This window comes from Topomyia yanbarensis, chromosome 2 (assembly GCF_030247195.1).
Source record: "Topomyia yanbarensis strain Yona2022 chromosome 2, ASM3024719v1, whole genome shotgun sequence".
Taxonomy (NCBI): Eukaryota; Metazoa; Arthropoda; class Insecta; order Diptera; family Culicidae; genus Topomyia; species Topomyia yanbarensis.
Window position 1 is genome coordinate 463,899,384 of NC_080671.1, and position 18,861 is coordinate 463,918,244.

General features: G+C 35.4%; 1 protein-coding gene across 2 annotated transcripts; it reads right to left on the reverse strand.

Moving 5' to 3' along the window:
- Window positions 1–9,443: 9,443 nt before the first annotated feature.
- On the reverse strand, window positions 9,444–15,399 carry LOC131686069 (uncharacterized). Of its 2 annotated transcripts, XM_058970201.1 has the most exons (5): window positions 14,956–15,399; window positions 13,452–13,660; window positions 10,221–10,380; window positions 9,962–10,062; window positions 9,444–9,738 (listed from the first exon to the last, which is right to left on the reverse strand). In XM_058970201.1, the coding sequence occupies exons 2-5, from the start codon at window positions 13,458–13,460 to the stop codon at window positions 9,616–9,618; spliced, it is 393 nt and encodes a 130-aa protein (XP_058826184.1). In that variant the 5' UTR covers window positions 13,461–13,660; window positions 14,956–15,399; the 3' UTR covers window positions 9,444–9,615. The 2 variants fall into 2 exon arrangements, with proteins under 2 accessions (XP_058826184.1, XP_058826183.1); XM_058970200.1 differs by lacking the exon at window positions 13,452–13,660 and having other exon boundaries at window positions 14,956–15,389.
- Window positions 15,400–18,861: the final 3,462 nt, after the last annotated feature.

Consider the following 18,861-nt stretch of genomic DNA (forward strand, 5'->3'; position numbering starts at 1 on the left):
CCCATTGTAACTTACTTTTTTTTTCTACAAACTATGTATAGCGCGCATTTTATGAAGAAAACCCCACCCAGCTTGACTAAAGCGCATGACAAGGCGAAAGAAAGCAAAAAAGTAAACCTACTTTTGGACTTTGATCAGACCCAGTTGTACTGCATTCTTATCCCTCCACCATTCGTATAATTTATATAACCCGCAATCACGTCGTCTCGGGTAAGAAAATAACAACCCTCAATGGGGTCGTACCCGGCAGTTCACACTTAGAAATTTGGGCCCCACTAATCACTACTGATTACACACGGCTGATGCTGATCCGACGCGATGGGTATGGCTCTCCAACATGACCAATCCAACAACGCCCAATCCATATAATTCATCACTAATGAGCACTAGCAAAGCGGAATTGGACATCTGCTTTCACCTAACTACGCGGCGCGTGTTAGACAGATCAATTTAGCTTTCGTATCAAAAAACTGTAGAAAGCGCTCCTCTTTCAAGAATATTTTAGCAGCTTTATATATTCTTTTACCACTTCTTTTATTGCATACATCGGTTGTTCTCGACTTTCTATTTAGAACAACTTTATCCTATTGAGAAATTCTAGCTGATTTTGCGAATAAATTCACAAAGATTCAGACTCCAAACGGTCAAAGAAATGTATTGATGCTATCCTGACATTTCAGTAAATATCGGCAATCGATTAAAAAGTGTCCCTGCTCAAATTCGATAATTTCTCTGTTCGAATATGCTTTGGAAAGACAAGTTTGGTTTTGGCATTGAAATATTCCTGTCAATTGCGGAGTTATAAGCATAGCTTTCATATTTCACAAAATAAACAACGAAATTTGTCGGACAATTCCAATAGGAACATCTCCCCCTACATTCGACGTTTTCTTTCTACAAGATTAACATTTTAACACGATAACTCATCGATACAACAGTCACAGAAGTTCCTTCGAGTTTACGAGAACAGGAAGTTGAAGATCCATTATTCTCACTGTAGACCTTGCCTAAATCTGACGTAAAAATTCTGATTGTATAAAAATTGTGATAATTTTACCTCAGATTACCAGTATCAACGGAAGTTTAAGTGGATCGCAAACGGTGGAAGTGATTCAAACCCTTGTTCAAACCGTTTTTTCGCTTGCACTAATGCAAAGTCAACATGCGCGTAATTCGGCGCACGGCTTGGTGGCGCATGGCTGAAATGTCTCGATGTGGATTTTAGAAAAGATTCGCAATACTTTGTGCGAAAGAAATCAAGACTGCTGGACTGTGTTTGCATGCATCCATGAAAAGACAAGTCTTCATTTTTCACTTTTCCATTGCTATCCTACACTGTCCCTGATTTGGTCGTCAAACGGTGAGATAACATAGTCTTCACTAAAGGTATTAGAATGACAAGGATACGCCATGTTCCGTTTGAAGTTTCAATTCAGCTGTAGAAGCTTATAGCTGAATTCGGATTCAGGACGGAGCATGTCGTTTCTTTGTTTTTTTTTTTAATCTCTTTAGTTCTCACAAGTCTTCTATCTCATGCCTCCACGCGAGTCTAAGTCTATTGATGACATTTGGTCCTTAGACTGGCGACGACTGGGTGCTATCAGCCTTCTGCCGATATAAACAGAATGAGAGGGTGCGAACAGATCTAATCAAGGAAACACTACCGTAAAAATGAATATCTGATCGAAAATCAGCCGCAACAAGACATTAATCTGACTAGTATCGATGATCGCGGGTCAATACGTACTGAAAATTCGCCGCGTCTGTTTTTGACATTAAAAAGGTCTTACTCCACTATCTGGGGCTAGGTGTCATTCTAAAATCTAAACTATCTCCCATGTAACGAAACTATGTAAGGTTTGCACGCTTATAACTCCGATATTACTAGATGGATTTTAATCATTCATACACCAACCGATTCAGAAACACCTAACTTAAATATTGGTAATAATTTAATATCTCCCCAATAAAAGGAGACTTTTGGAAATTGGTAAAATTAACAAGTTCACAAAAAACGGGAAAATTACCATTCGTGAGGCAGATTTCTCAGACACAGCCGTCAAAAGAGGGCAGCTTAGTGACTCAATGAAAGACGAAAAGTCATAAATAGAAGCAACGCATGTCCGTTTAAATCAGTTGTTGCTCTTATCCCATACGAGCAACATCGTCTCCGGGCGATGCAATAAGCGCTATCGATTTTCGGCAACGTTGGCATTCGCACACACTCGCACCTAAGTGACTAAACCATATACGGTTAGTTTATAAATAGAGGTGACGCGTACCCGTTTGAATCAGTTTTTGTTCTTATGTCGAACGGGTAAGATCATGGCTGCAGCGTCTGGGCACTACAATAAGCGATAGACGCTATGCATTTTCGGCAGCGGTGGCCGTGTGCGGATTTTTCGGGTACCAGCACGGTGTCACAGAATGATTTGCAAAGTGGGTGGGTGGGGTGGTTTGGATTTAATTCAATACGGTGTGTGCTGCTTAAGAGTGTTGCGTTTGAATAAAATATATTTATTTTTATGCATGCGTGTGCGTTGTAACTTGTTAATCCATGTTTACGGCGCTTTGTAGCTGCGTAGGGTAAAGAGCCTATTGGTTTTCATATGTTTCATATTTCGATTATATGTTTTTTATCAGTAAGGCATCTGACAACGTGCTTCTGTAGTTATTGCACTGTTCAGCAGCGTAGTATTTTATATAGGAGAGTACACTCAGGTTTTATTACGCGGTATTTTTTACGCGAATTTTGAAATTTACGCGGTTTTCATTTACACGGCCTGTATCCCCTGCGTAAAAAAACCTGAGTGTAATTGCATCGGAAACAATCACATTCCCAGCAGAACTTTTTGTTTTCTAATTTCAAACACTTTTGTTTCGTACTGCACACAACGGAAAATTTTAAAACAGAACTTGCCGTCCCAGCATCAGTTTAGGCGGGTGTTCTTTTTCGATTCAAATTCAAGCTTAATGTCTTAATCGTTACTGGACTTAACATTGTTTTCCCAGTTTATCCAGTCAGAGTATCTGTCCTGCCCTATATATTTAAAACACAGTTCTAATCGCGTTTTAAAGTATACAACAAATAGAACGGTTGGGTACACCAACTTAAATTTTAAAATAAATCTGTTTTAAATTATGAAACAAACCGCTGTACTGGAGATATAATTATGTCAGTCCTATTACCACATAAAACACCTATATAACATAAAATGCTGCAGAATTGGTTTAATAATACAATGTTTACACTACAGAGTTATAACACGTTATAATAATTAGCAACAAGAAAAGTGTCACCAAGATAGCGTTTTAACTGGTAGTGCGAACGTTGTATAACAATGTAATTTATCAAATAATTTCATTTTTTTTTCACCACTAATCGATCAAGAAATACTTAACCTTAAGATTGTTTACTTAAGTTCATTAGTACATTATTGAAAATTTAAATGGAAAATGAAATTTCATATTTCATGAAGAATCTGTATATTTCCGTTGGTGGGCGTGGGCTTCCTCGTCACAGTTCTAAATATGGAACTTTTCTTTTAAATATATTTTCTGGACAGACCAGCCTATTTTTACTAGATGGATCAGCCAAATAATGCCAATCACTTAGTGAGATACTTGATTAATTAATAGATTACCATTAAAAGACCTTCAATAAATTATGTTTTAATGGGGAGGGTATATAGCAAATTGTAACAAGAAAAACAAGCGAGTGATCAAGAACTTGAGTCGATATGTGTGATAGATAAAATTCATTTGCACGCTCTTGAAAAAAGCTTCATTTTTAATGTCACCGTGGTCGTGTCCTGTGCACAACCCTTTAATTTTATGAATCTAATTTCAAGTTCCGTTATTGCTAACCGGCCCGTGTATCAGGTTAACATTTTTTTGTATTTCTCATCAATGGTCGTTATTATCGCTTGTATACGTGTATTTTATATATCATCCGATACGTAAAATAGGAAATACATACCTTGATTTATAACATCTCGCGCTATCATAACTTTTTGTCTGTATAACGTGTTATCACTCGGTAGTTTTCAACCAAATAAATATACCGAAGAGAAGAAGTAGCGAATCCTGTCTAAATACTGCTACAATAGATAGTGATCCGGCCCATTACGCAGATAAGATTAGCTTTTCTAGGCTATACTCCCACGGTCGGCTGTGTGGAGTTCAAATTACTTTTGTTTAGGAAACATAGCATACTCTCGGTAGCCGGCTGCCCAGATTTTAAAAAGAATCCATAACTAAACAAGACCTTTTCTTTTTCGAGTGATCGTGCACTCGAAAACTAACTAAACAACGACATAATAAAATATTCTTTACAGGTCGCATCGTAAAATAAAATTATAATACACTAAATACCACTAGTTTACAAGATTTTTTACGGCAAAGAAGAAATTTAATCTAGAATCTAAGATGACAGATAATATGTTAACGTTAATTTTAAGCCTAATCACGGTGTCTCTGGTAAAAAATATTTAAACAAAAAAAATCAGTAACGCCAAAATACTCACTAATCGAAAGCTTAGATGCTTTTCTTTCAGCTGAGCATAACTTTGAAATGTTCTATCGGAGGGTCTAGAACTTTTTTTTTTCAACATTTTGATGAATTTTTTAGGACATTTTTCAATGAGTAGCTCAAAACATACATCTCCCTTTTAGGAGGTTAAATCAGTGAGCACACACTGTCAGAGGAACGGACTTGTAACGTCAATGAAATGCTCCGAAGACACCATTTAGCCAGCTTCGCATTGGTATTAAGGGGTCTTGAAATTTGCAAAACAAATCGTTTCCTTCAATTTATTTTTCTTCGAAATATATTTTTGCTCGGGTTTGCTTTGTAACTAATGTTACATTCAAAATTATATCATTGTTCTATGATTTCTTCGAACAATTTTAGCTCAATTTGATTTGTTTGAGCTTTCAGTTTCCTTGAAAATTACGAGCTTAAACACGATCGACAGACTCTCCCTTTAAAACACGTAGGAGCAGTGGTCTACATTGTAGCAGAAAATTATATTTTCCGCAAAATCATTACATACAATCTGATTTGGAGGGGGCAAGAAAATGTTTGAAAGCAGTAGGGTGTTTTTAGGGATGGTTTCTTGGTTCAAAGTAGCAATTCTATTATAGCAAATATGGGAAAATTTAAATTTGAAAGTGCACTTTATCAAGTATTTTGATTTGAGTAAAATGTTCTGAGGAATACGAAAATGATATAATTTTGAGCAAGAAAAGGGTCGGAAAAGAATCCTGAGCAAAAAAAATTCTATTATCATAAAATATAAACAAAAGGGTATTGCGGATTTGAAGAAATTCTAAAAAGTTATTTTAACAGGTTTAAACCCTATGTTGGCCCAAAAACTCAAAATAGAATTTTCACAACTTGGTAGATGCGAAAAATTGTTACGTTTTATATATGGTATCATTTTAAAGGCAAAATATAGTAATATTTAGTGCACTGATCGCAAATCCAAAAAGAAAGTATTCAAAATTTCAGAAGATTTATCTACAAAGGCAGTTTCATCTCACTTACCATGGATGTACGAAGCAGATATAAGTAAATAGGAAGCAGATATTAGGCCAATGTACTTATAATAAGTGTACTAACAAACACTGTAATGATTGAAATTACACATCAAAATGACTTCTCGCTCAAAGGGATCCACGTTTGTGAAAAATGCTCTAAATTTAAGTATTAAACAATACATAGAATTAACTAATTGAATTCAAAGAACACAAATAAATCATTAACTAAGAAATCATTTTCTGATACTAATTATTCATCAATTTAAAAAAAAATTAGTTTCATATATCGACATATGAACGAGTTCCATGTGTATATAAACATAGATTATTATTTCATATTAAAAAACTTCTAGAACCTTGGGAAAAACAATTCAAAGCTTGTCACGTTTAAAATAGAAGCAAGTTTCCAGATAGTGAGTACATCAGTGATATTGATTTGCTTGTGGAAATATTGTTGTGCCAGGGACAAAAAAATGCAACATCACGAGAAATCTGTGCGTATTTTTTGTAAAAGTTAAATTCCATTAGGGTCCAGCAGTTAATGAAGTGCGATATCAGGGTTTTGGGGACGGTGACAAGGTAGGTGACTACTGCTTGATGCAAGCTCGAGAAGACTACCCAACACAAACGATAACTATCAAGTGTAGTTGGTAAATCGATTGCTTTGAACGCAGCTCCAAACATAAGTTTAGAGATTTTTCCAACAGAGATTTCCCTAACCCGAAAAGAGGCGAATGACTAAGGTTAAAATCTATAATTAAAAAAATCAGCCGAAAGTATGATTGATTTTGCGAAAAATGCAAAGTACAATTTTCACTCTGTGTTTCATACCATCTATTTTTGTGACGATTTTTGTGACCTTTGGCTTAAAATTTGTAAAATGATTATATATCACATTAGATTCTAAAAGAATTTTCTTCTGCTCTTGATTTGTTTTTAAAAATTAACTGGAAGTATGCATTTCTTTTAAAAAAGTCGAAGATTAATAAATGTGCATATTATACATTTTTGGAAAGGGCTCATCAATACCTCGAAATGTGAGTTGTTCGTTTCGATCAGATCATTTTTGAACGAGAACGAGCAAAAACACCTTTTTCAAAGAAATCTCGGAAATGCTTCTTTGAAAAAAAAATGAAGTTTGTTTTCGTATTCAGCGTCCCAAAATTGACTTAACCCTTTCATGCCCAACTTTTTTCTAGTGCATGTAGGGTTTCAAAACTATTTTTTCTTGAAAACGGTGGGGTCAGGAAACTCGAAAAAAAAATTTCATAAAGGTAGGTGCTTTTCTTGCAGTGCTAGAAGCTGCTCAAAATTTACCTTCTAATGGTCACTACAATTCGCCTAGAATATTCACAATAGTTCAATTGCTTGGAAAACGTAGCCAAAAATAGTCTAAATTGATAAGTTTTATCAGTTTCCACTAATATTGCGTCATAACGAAGTGATATGAAAAATTCATTTTCCGTCGTCAATTTAAACTGTCCCTGGCAGCACTGCTCCATCGGAATTCAACCAGACTAATTGCAATAACTTCAGTTCTAGAGCTGATCCTTGAAACTGTTAATACTCAAATGAAAGCCAACACATTTATTAGCCTTACTTGTTTTTGTGAGCAAATCTTGCCTCAATCAAAAGTTATAGCTGTTTAAAAACGTTGTTGTCCACAAACAACATGGGCATGAATGGGTTAAAAAGCATTAGTTTCTGAACACATGAAAAATTAATTTTTCTGTAAAAAAAAAATTTTTTTTTGAAGAAAAACCCGAACTTGTTTGAAAGAGAAATTGAGTATGATTTTCGTGTTCAACGACCCAAAATTAATCTTTTCCTCGCAACTTAATTTCTCTTGTAAACTAGTGTAATCTTATTTAAGACCAAGAGAGATATAAACATCAACAGTTTTTATCAGATTGTTGTGATTTTAAGCTTAAATTTCATTTTTTTGCTGAATTATTGTTTTATAAAAAATCAACTAAAATGAGTAATTTTGCTAAAAAATACTTTTTTTACTTTGGTTGCTAACCCTAAATTGTTCAAATTTAATCCAAAAATGTTATACATTTTTGGAATGGACACATCAATCAATATCTTTCATATCTTTCGAAATGTGAGTCGATTGTGATAATCGGAAGATTTGGTCCTGAGATATTGACCAATAACTGTAAAAAGTGCTCAAAAACACGTTTTCAAAAAATCACAAAAACCATGATTATCGTGTTCGTATCAACCCAAAATTTACTTAGAAAATACCTTTTTTCTTAACTTCATGCAATCACCCCAAAATGTGTAAACTAGTTTACGCATCAATTCCTTACACACGTATTCGTGGCAAGTATTTGAAAGTTTGATTATAATACTAGTATAACAATGATACACGTATTATAACTGAGCGGGGCCTCGGAATGTACCGCTAGGTCTCTATCATTCTGAAATGGGTCATTAGAAAATCGGCAGAGCTAAAACCTAGCAAATCCCGAGATTAAGTTGTTTGCATGGGTAATTGGACCACATGCATAAAACTTTTTTTTCGTAATACCACTTCCGGTCAGTGGGATTTAGAAGATCCACGATGTGATTAAAGTAGACACTGCAAAACGTTCCAAAGTTGTGTATAATAAAATTCACGTTACGAATGAACAAGACGGAGTAAACCAAATGGATCAGAGGATTCTTGAAATCCATACGCTACTTGCCGTCGCATAAAGATGGACTCGCCAATCGACAAAGTTTGTGATCTTCGAGTAGAGATTCAGGTAGACAAACGCGTCATTCCGGTACAACAACCTTGTAGGCGGCTACCTATTCCTTTGCTGAAACTATTTGAGTATAAACTGCAAGATCTTCTACGGCAGAGGCATCTCTTCTCGTAGTGACTCCAAAAGATGGTGTAAGGAGCGTGCGACTCTGCGGGGACATGCGTTTGGCAAATAAAGCTCTTGTCCCAGACAGTGCGATACAGTGCCAAACATCAAAGTTAATTGACGAAATAGGTTGAATTTTAATAGTCGGTTGTCCTGGTAAAGATGGACACGTCTATCGATACCAGGACACATGTTAGTGAACTCGGGTGATTTGTAGTTATACTGCCTAAGCTCGACCCTCATTAACAGAAGACAAAGATTAAGCCCGTACGATATTAAGCCTGTTCTAATGACTCTGCCACTTCTAGTTTTCCGATCTGCTTACTTCACATCCTTGCTCACACTTGAGTACTATGGCTCTAATTTTCATAATTTTCCCTACCCAGTAATCTCTAGCTAATTGAATGTCGTTAAATGCTAAAATAGGTGAATACGATTATCGAGCCACGTCTCAATCAATACGATGACGCCATAACAGAAGCCTGTGTTTGCGAACAAATAACTGTCTGCTAACGAATTCAGGCCACCGACTGGTTATGTTGGGGAGGAGTGGCGTCGTCTGTACGAGCCGTAGCGGAGAATTTTGCCATTTGGGGTTGGGAGGTCCATTCATCATTCTCACATGTAGGATAGAAACGACCTACGATCGCTAACTGCAGTGGGTCGACTTTGGCTGGGAACTCAACGGTATCCTATACACGTTGCGTTGCGTCACAGAATGCGTCGATCTTTGTCCGCGTAACATATTGAGCTGGAGCAGGTTGATCTCTGGATTTCGGATCAGAAAAAAACATAATAAAAGAATCGTATTAGAAATACCCATATATTTTGGATAATGCTGTTATATGTTATAGGTAAGAAATATTGGTACTTAATGAAATTAAGTGTGAAACACTTAAAGTTTGTGAAGCACATATACTGCCGCTAGAAGCATAATTGTCCCATGTGTATAGGGATTCCCATAGCACATGGGACAATTATGCTTCTAGCGGCAGTATATGCAGTATTTAAAATATTCAGGGTAGTCAAAACACGAATCCATAATATTTAACAACTCTTTTGTATTTAGATTGTCTAGTACTTCTAAATTGTTGTTGATACTTAATATATAATAATCAATAAAAAATTTTTGGCGCTTTGACCTATAAAAGGTTTAGTGCTTAGCCCTTTCATAAACATGACAGTATTTACTCAATTTAAATTCCTAAATATGTTATCGTTGAATTTTAATATTTGGAATAAAATTTGACGAAAGTGTATCCTGTAATTTGGAGGCCACTTGTTCTGTCGATTCATTGATCTTCCTAACAGCGGTTGTTGTGTTTTGCAATATCATCTGTAAAAGAGGGAAAAGATCAGAGAAACATATTAGTAAAGCGCACCTACCAATTTCCACTATTGGTTGTTCGGACACCACCAGGGAGGGACATAAATCCATATGAATAAAACATCGTAGAAAGGCGCCAGCAAACGACACACTAGCAAGTGAACCGTTCGTTTTCTATTATTCCGTTGTTTTCGCGATCTGTAATGATACGAAATACATATACGTCTCTCACCTGTGATTTCATCAGCAAATTGTCGGTTTCGGCCAGTTGCCTCGAGACGGAAACGGCCATCGTGTGGATGAACTCGTTCAAAAGAGAAACGCATCGTTCGTCTGCAATTACAATTTCGTACTTTTTAAGTTTTTTTTGACATTATACAAAACTAGCAATACAGAGATACTGACTCATGCATACCTTAACCGTTAAAAATAGCAACGAATCACAATTAGTTAGCCTCACGATTGTAGAGTGTGAAACGCATCATACTTACTGATTAGTCTTTGGAACTGCAACTGTTGAAAATCACTATCCGAGAGGCCGTCGGATTGATCCACTGCTTCTTCAGCGTACGTAAAAGAAGATCGTCGCTGAGGGGATGTACTGATGGTGATAGGAGGTGGAGCATCAGGACCGCTCTCGATCTGTATTATCTGGATATTAACGAATAAATAAAGGAATTTGTCAAAAACATATTTAGGCCCTAGATCATTTTTTTTAAATCAAAAGATCTTTAAAATGTGTATGATTAGTAAGAATATTTTTAATTTTTTTTTATTTACATAACGCGCCTATATTCAAGTAGCTATATACACTAGAGTGGCTCGCGGTTGCATGGAAAAAATTCAAAATTATATAAACTAGAGGGCACCGCACTTTTTGAGTTCCTTTTGTGGTCCCAAATACATATGCAAAATTTGGTAGCGGTTGGTTGCTTTCAAGGTTTGCGCATTGTATTCAAAGTTTGTATGGGATTTTATATGGGAAAATCAATTATTTTGCATTTACGTTAATAAAGATCACTATTTCACTCAATATGAAAAACCAGCTTTATATAGCCATAGTTCCAACTTTGGTTAACAACTTTGTCGAAGACGGTAACTTACTACGAGTTTTCAAAAAATAGTTATGACGATTTTAAAACTTATAGTTCGGTCCAAATGCAGAAATTTATTAAACTAACTCAGTTCTGGTCGTCTTGGGTTCTATTTGGAATTAAATCAGACTAATTGTACTTCTATAACTTCGGCTCTGGAGCTGATCCTTGTAACTGTTAGTACCCAAATGAAAGGTAATAGTCACATTTATTAGCCTTACTTGTTTTTGTGAGCAAATCTTGCCTTAATCAAAAGTTATAGCTGTTTAAAAACTTTGTTGTCCACAAACAACATGGGCACGAAGGGGTTAAAAAGATTGCTGCTTACTTCGGACCCTATGATCTCGTTGAAAAATAGGTCAAATAATAGCCAAGTTTAAATGGATCTTCGGATATATTCGAATTATTTCCGATGGCGTTTTTGATTGACAAATGGATTAAGAATGGGTTGTAGGGTAGATGCTGTTCATTCCCTTTGTCGTTTTTGACTGCGCGTAGGACCAGAGTTTGCTACACGCAGAGAAATAAGGCATATTGGATTCAAATATTTTGCGACTTCGAATCAAATTCAAAAAAAAAAATTGAAGCGGAAATAAAAATATTTTTTTTCAAATACCGGACAGTGTTGGTTCTAAAATATTCATATTAGAAACAAAAATACTGCAATTTGATTCAAAAATCTTTTAGGGAAAAAAGGAATATTCGTATCAAATATATTGAAACTTTGATTCAAATTCAAGGAATTAGTTGAGCCAAAAGAAAATTTTATTGGTTTTAAAATAATACCATTTGAAACAAAAATACTTGCTTTAGATTTAAAAATATTGCTTAAAATAATGTCCGTGTATGGTTAGATCTCCGCCATTTTGTTACATTACGCAAACGAAAAAATGAACGCATCGGGCAGATATTGCGGTCGAGACACTAGTATTAGAAGATATGGATATTTTTAAAATATTAAAATCGTTTGATTATTGCGATGTGATAGTGAGTGCTTTTATAGGTGAGTAAATTAATTGTTAATAATGTAATATAAACCTAATATATATAAATATTTCAGAAAACGGAGACACTATTGATGCCCTAAAATTCATCGAACGTAAGGATATTGAGGGACTAACACAACACCTTTTTCTGTCGGAAAGGACGAAATGCATCCATGAAAGTTGTTCCTTAGAAACTGTAATTATGTAAATATAATATATATAGCATAAAAGCCGAAAATCTCAGACCTGCGTTTAATCTATAACGAGATGCTGCAATATTTTGCGCGGGTTTCTAATTCTGTTCACGATCTAATCGCAAAATTCAAAACAAAAATTCAAAAATTACTTATTTTCTGTAAGTTATGACATTTTTTGAAAATCTTGGTTTAGATCACAATGAGCGAAATTAGGAATCGACGCAAAATATGAGCACATACGGATTCCAAAAAAATATGATAATCAGAATATTAATATTAATAAAACCTTTTTTTTAAAACAAAAGAAAAATGTTTTTTGGATTAAATATATTTTTTCATTGTTTTCAAATGAAAATCGCATTTCAAGCAAAAAAAAAAAATGCGTTGTTTCAAAAATAAACATATGATAGATTTAAATAAAAACATTATTAAATCTAAAATAGTCCTATAATAGAAACAACTTTTTTTTGAAGGTAAAAATAAATATTTTTGAATCTAAAAAAATTGCAATTAGGCCGTGGTTCAAAAAAATATATTTTTGAATTCAAAGCGGATTATTTTGGAATTCAATATACATTTCTCTGCGTGTAGTCAATATCGTCACCGAAATTAAGGAATGTTGGCAACGTAACCTCACTCGGGGACGGCTCGTCCAATAGGATACTGCGAAGGCGGTTTGCGATCTGCTTTTTAGTCAAAAAAGGTGGTACGACACCTGGCGGTCATTCGTTGACGAGGGACTGCCAGCTCTGGTAGAGTCAACCGAACGCGACGAGAGTACAGACACGAATGGCAGGGAAATCCCACTATCACAATATTTCCTTTGTTGATTTTATCTTAGCTGTTTCCACTAGAAATTGCTAATACAACTAATTGCTTAGTTGATGTTCAGTTGAATAAAAAACTGTTTCTGGAGCAGGGATGCCAGGTAATGTTTTATGAAAAGTGTAATAATATATGGGATTGTTTTCCAGTTTCCCTCTTACCGTAGCGTAGTCGTACAGAGATAAACGTAGTGATTATCAGATACTCTATTATTACTAAAAACCTCTGTGGGATTTAATATCTCCCAAAATGAAGCACGGAGCAGGCAAATGTCCCATTATACCAAAGAGCTGTCTTTCAATGAGATAAAAAGGACAAAATACTTAACGCTAAAACAGAAATACTAATACTATTTTTTCCAAAAAAAGGAAATAAATAACTTATTCTGTGTACCTCTCTTCTAATTCGTCGCCTCCTCCCAAATTGGATCATTAAGCCATATGCTGTTTTTTTCGATGCAGCTAACGTTAAAGATACATAATCGAGGTCTTTTTTCATATCTTTGTACACAAAATAACAAATAAAACTTATTTTTTAAAATTGATTTATCGCAACTACACCTTCTATTGAACTACCTTGATACCTACCCTTTTGCTGGGATAACTGTCAAAAATACTAACCCATAGCATAGCATAGCATGAACACCTGCACAAATCGTAGATGGAGTTGCAGAATTGAGCATAACCATTGTCATATAAGACTTCACAACAATCTAATATGACGTAGACCCGCTCAACTCCAAACACCTCGCCACGTCCTTACGAGCGTTTTTATTTCATAATAGTCCTATCATCTACTTACGGAAAACGCTCGGAACCGAAACAGTTTTCTAGATGACGGAGATGTAAAAAGGCGAAAAAAAGGAGCTGCGGATTATGTAATTCTGTATATATTTAATATATTTAGTGATGTTATTTAAAAAGAAAACGCAAAGAAAATATTAGAAACGATCTCACCGGAATCCAAAACTTGAAATTCGTTCCTGCTTAAAGGCTTTTATGCCACTTCTTAGGGATGAACGTTGTCAAATCTTCATGAACTCCGGTCGCTGGAGACAATGTTGTTCCGGCTAGACTGCTCTTCTGTCCATTTTTCTCTGCTTCTGTATAAACTTGTTCCATCGATTGTCCAGTATTTTTCACGCGAGAAAATTAAATATCTTTCGATTATTGACACTTTCTAGGCAAGGCCTACTACTCTAAACTAATTGTCAAAAATACTAACCCATGTGGCTAAATTCACTGTCAAGGAAGATTGATAGTGTCAAAGGAGGGCGTGTTTACATTCTTTTAGAATTAGAAAATCAATTAAAAATCATTCTGAAGTTTTAAAGGTTGAACATATATTTATATTTGTTATATTTAAACAGATTAGGTCTATCGGTTTATAAAATAAAAAGAGAATTTTAGTCTTCATGGCCCAATTACTAGCCATCTCCCAAAAACCCGAACGATAGCGAGCACTGCCGCTATAGAGGGCGTGCACGACGGACAAAGCAGTCATTTGCTATTCAGACACAGAGAAGGAAGGACGACTAGCAGCAGCCATTGGAAAAGTGCCCTGGGCCAGTTGATGAGTGTTTGAGTAAGCGAGCCCTATGTTCGAGAACAGAGTAACTGCAAACGCACTTTATAATGGCAATGCACAGCAGTGCAACGGCCTTAGGCCTTAGAGGTGTCTGGTCACAGCAAAACATTGCCCAGTTGCGACACTAGGTTGAATAAAATTCGCACGGCTTAACTTCGATTAGGATTGCCACCTAGCCGAGTTTGACCCGGAATTTATTTTTCCTTTTGCAATATAAGTAGGGCTTCTACCACTGTTTTAGTTGATTTATTTTGCCCTCTTTCACAGTGAGAGTGGCTGGAGTTTTTTAGAGCCTACCCCCAGGACAGTAAAAATCTGCGGCTCAAAATCTCAGCACATGTAGCAACCCTAACTTTGAACGAGAAATCGTGATTCGCGGTTCTTCATGTACTTAGAAGCCGTAAACCCAATTTGCGATACACTCCATAACAAACGTAGAAAAAAAATGTGAATTGATATTCAGAACGAATGTTGTTTGCATTGTTTTAATAATCAACGCGTCGTAATGCAGAATAAAACTGAATATCTTGCACTAACCTGTCCACAATCATAGTCGTCTTCGTCAGTTTCGGACGCCTCTCCTGGAACTATGTTGGGGGATTTCTGATCCATTTTAGTGTTGAACCAATTAACCATCAATCACCAATTATTCACTGCTATTAAAAATTCTGCCATTTAAATTAGGACCAAATATTTTAAACACATTTTAACACTACTGCTCTCTACTTTAGACGCGAAGTTTTTTGTTTGGCTCCAAACTCCCTGTGTAAACGATTTGTTTTCCTCCAAGTTAAAACGTCAAAACGGCACAATATAAAGGCAGCTGGATAAGACTGTACCAATAAAGAGAAGGCTCACGCGCTTGGGTTCTGTAAATTTATGACGCAATGAATTGCTATTACCATACACTTTCTTCGATTGTTTTGGTTACTAATCCATTCTAATATGACGTTTACCAGCACCTGTTAAATAGAGCTCATTGCAGCTCTCAGTAATCAAGATGAAAAACAGAAAGGTGGAAATATGTTTCTATAAGTGGGTGCGGTGTCATATATTAATGCGAAATTCCTAAATGGGAAAAATTTTTTGATAGGACCAATTTTTTTGCATAAGGACAGAAGACCTAACATAAAGACGTTTTTTTAGTGTTTCGGATTCTCCTAGTCAGTAACTAACACCAACTTAATGCTAGTTAGATGAGTCCAAACCAGCGCCAAATTGTCGCTAATTAGACATCAAAATGCTTAAGAGGCGATAGACCTTAAGGTTAAAACCTCTATTATTGAAATAAAAAAGGCATCAAAATCCAAAAAGTCACACACCTTGCGTGAACGCTAAATAACCGGCTTATGCTCTGTGATGTCTCGATAGTAAACACAGAGGTTCCGTTTGCTAACGAGGAATGGGGACCGAAACGGTCTTTTGATATAAGAACTAAATATCTGGTACTAAGAAATACTCCCGAATGGATTAGACCAAATTTTTGTGCATAGGGACACAGACATAACATGGAGAATGGTTTTTTAGTGTTTTGGACTCTCCTTGTCAGTAATTAACATCAACTTAATGCTAGTTAGATAAGTTACTGACGAGGAGAATCCGAAACAGGAAAAAAACCATACTCTATGTTAGGTCTTGAGGGACTCCATGAGAAACCGGCCGACCACAAACTATGACCATCGTTGATTCGAACGAATCTTTGAAGTTGTGTTCGGTTTATGAATCTCCAATGTTTTCTCTGGCAATTGCAATATTTTGATACAAGAGCAATTTTTCAAAAAGGCGTAAACATTTGTACGTGTATTAATTTCAATTTTTTTGTTCGATCACTGTATTTTATACAGCAAAACTTGCTGTGAACGAGTTTCAGGAAATGAATATTTATGTGTGAAAAAAATATGTGTTAAAAATACAAATTGCAAAAAAACACTTTTTTTCTATTTTTTTTATATTTTAGAAACAAAAACCTTAAGAGAAAAGAAATATTTTGAATGTGATTGTATGATGGAGAACTTATCGGTAAAAAAGTTTTTCTAACAATAACTTTATACATGTTTTTAAATTTCATACTAATTGACATACAAAACTGTAATTTTATTACAGAATATAATTCTCAGTCCTATTTTAAATAAAAATATTTCAAAATGCAATAGTTTTCGAAATATTTTGAATTTTGTTCCAACAAAACGGTTAATTCGTGTGATTAGGCCCTTTTTAAAAGTTATTCGCGTTACCCAATTATAAAATGTCAAAAATTTAATGTTTATCGTTTTAAAGACGTAAAAGAGACGTTTTCAGTGTATTTGGATCATGGAGAAGCTTTCAATTAAAAAATATTCCTAACAACAACTTTTGACATATTTTTATAATTCTTACTATTTCGAGTCAAAAATACAATTTTCTCTTTAAATGATTCTAAACGTTATTTTAAATCAAAATGCTATAAACAAAAATTTTCCGAAATGTGTAGTTCTCGAGATATTGCAAATTTTGTTTTAACAACATAATTTTTTGTTCTATTACGACCTTTTCAGAAGTTATTCTCGTTTCTCCACCAACAATAATAACTTTTTCAAAAGGCCCATAACATTTCCTGTAACTTTCTCTTTGACATCAAGGTGATATTGTAAATCATTTGAAAGCTATGACATGACACAAAAATTTTTTCAGTGCATATTTTTTTCGCACATTAATATTCATTCTCTCAAACTCGTCCTCAGAAAGTTTTGCTGTATAAAATATTTGAAATTAATGCACGTAGAAATATTTACGCCCTTTTAAAAAATTGCTCTTGAGTCAAAATAATCTTACTGATTGTGGAAAATGTTTAGTCTTCCATGCCGGTGAAATGTGTACAGTTTCATAGGAATGTAAGATGGTCGATCAGGATTTTAATTATTTTCGGACGGATCTTCGTGGAATTTCTCTCCTGTGTCCGTATGCACAAAAATTTGGTCTTATCCATTCGGGAATATTTCTTGGTACCAGGCGTTTGGTTCTTATACCAAAAGACGGTTTCGATTCACATTCCTCGTCGGTAAACGGAACCTCTGTGCTTACTATCGAGACATCATTCAGCACAAGCTGGTTGATTAGCGTTCACGCAAGACGTATGCCTTTTTGGATTTGTGTCTAACTAGCGTCAATTTAGACGTATCTAACTAGCATTAAGTTGTTGTTAGTTACTGACGAGGAGAATCCGAAACACTAAAAGAACCATGCGTAATTTTTTTGTATAACACTCATGCGTAATTTTTTTGTATAACCTCAAAATTAGTCGAAAAGTTTTTTTTATAAAGATAGGTGCTTCCCTTGCAGTGCTAGAAGCTGCTCAATTTTTACCTTTCAATGCTCAATACAATTCTACAAGAATATTTACAATAGTTCAATTGCATGGAAAACGTAGCCAAAGACAGTCTAAATTGATGTTTTATCAGTTTATAAAAATATTGCACAATAACGAAGATATATGAAAAATTCAGTTTCCGTCGTCAACATAAACTGTCCCTGGAAGCACTGCTTCGTTGGATTCCAATCAGAGTAATTGCAATAACTTTAGCTCTTGAGCTGATCCTTGTAGCTGTTAATGCTCATATGAAAGGCAGATTTATTAGCCTTACTTGTTTTTGCGAACAAATCTTGCCTCAATCAAAAGTTATAGCTGTTTAAAAACATTGTTGTCCACAAACAACATGGGCATGAATAAGTTAAGCATATTTTGTGCATCAGTGCTAAATAACTATGACAGACAATTGCATTACAGTGGTTATTGCATTACGCCTCAATAGTGGAGCATCTGGGAGACCGATAGGGCTTTATGCCCTTTTTATGTGTTGTGTTTGTGTGTATGTGTTCGTATGAGTATTTGTGACAGTTGGGTCAGGGAATAGATGCATAGCGATGCTTATTGATGTCACAATTTTAGCTTGCCTTTTTGAGAATTAATTGCATATTCTCACAAATACACACAATCTCTCCCATTCCAAACGCTCGCGACCTTCACGATAAAACAAACGGTCACAAACACGAGCATGCAATTGCAAACATCTTCATATACTTACGCCCACGATGTTGCCAACATTAAAACACCCCGGTAATTAAGTGAACGTTGTAGCAACTATAAATTTACAAATGCGATCTCAAGCACCACTCGCACGATCGTGAATTGGCCACGTCCCTAGATCCTAGCAGCCTAGACTCACACCTTCAGTTGGACCAGTAAAAAATGATGCTCATATTCACTAGACAACACATTCCAAACGCTCGAGCCCTTCGCGATTATCCACGCACACATACACGCACGATCTCGCAAACATGAATACACCCCGGAGAATAAGTGAAAGGTTTAGCACTTATAAATATACAAACGCGGTACCAAGAGTTAACCTACAAACGCCAGTGTTCACACGATCATGAATCGGTTACGTCCGGAAGTCTCTACTC

What these genes read in the sequence shown, in the direction of transcription:
- LOC131686069 (XM_058970200.1), bottom strand. Translation starts at nt 15,054, where the DNA reads ATGGTTAATTGGTTCAACACTAAAATGGATCAGAAATCCCCCAACATA. An exon ending in GCAGTTCCAAAGACTAATCA is followed by an intron (nt 10,063 to 10,220) that starts GTAAGTATGATG and finishes TTGTAATTGCAG; the next exon opens with ACGAACGATGCGTTTCTCTT. An exon ending in ATTTGCTGATGAAATCACAG is followed by an intron (nt 9,739 to 9,961) that starts GTGAGAGACGTA and finishes CCTCTTTTACAG; the next exon opens with ATGATATTGCAAAACACAAC.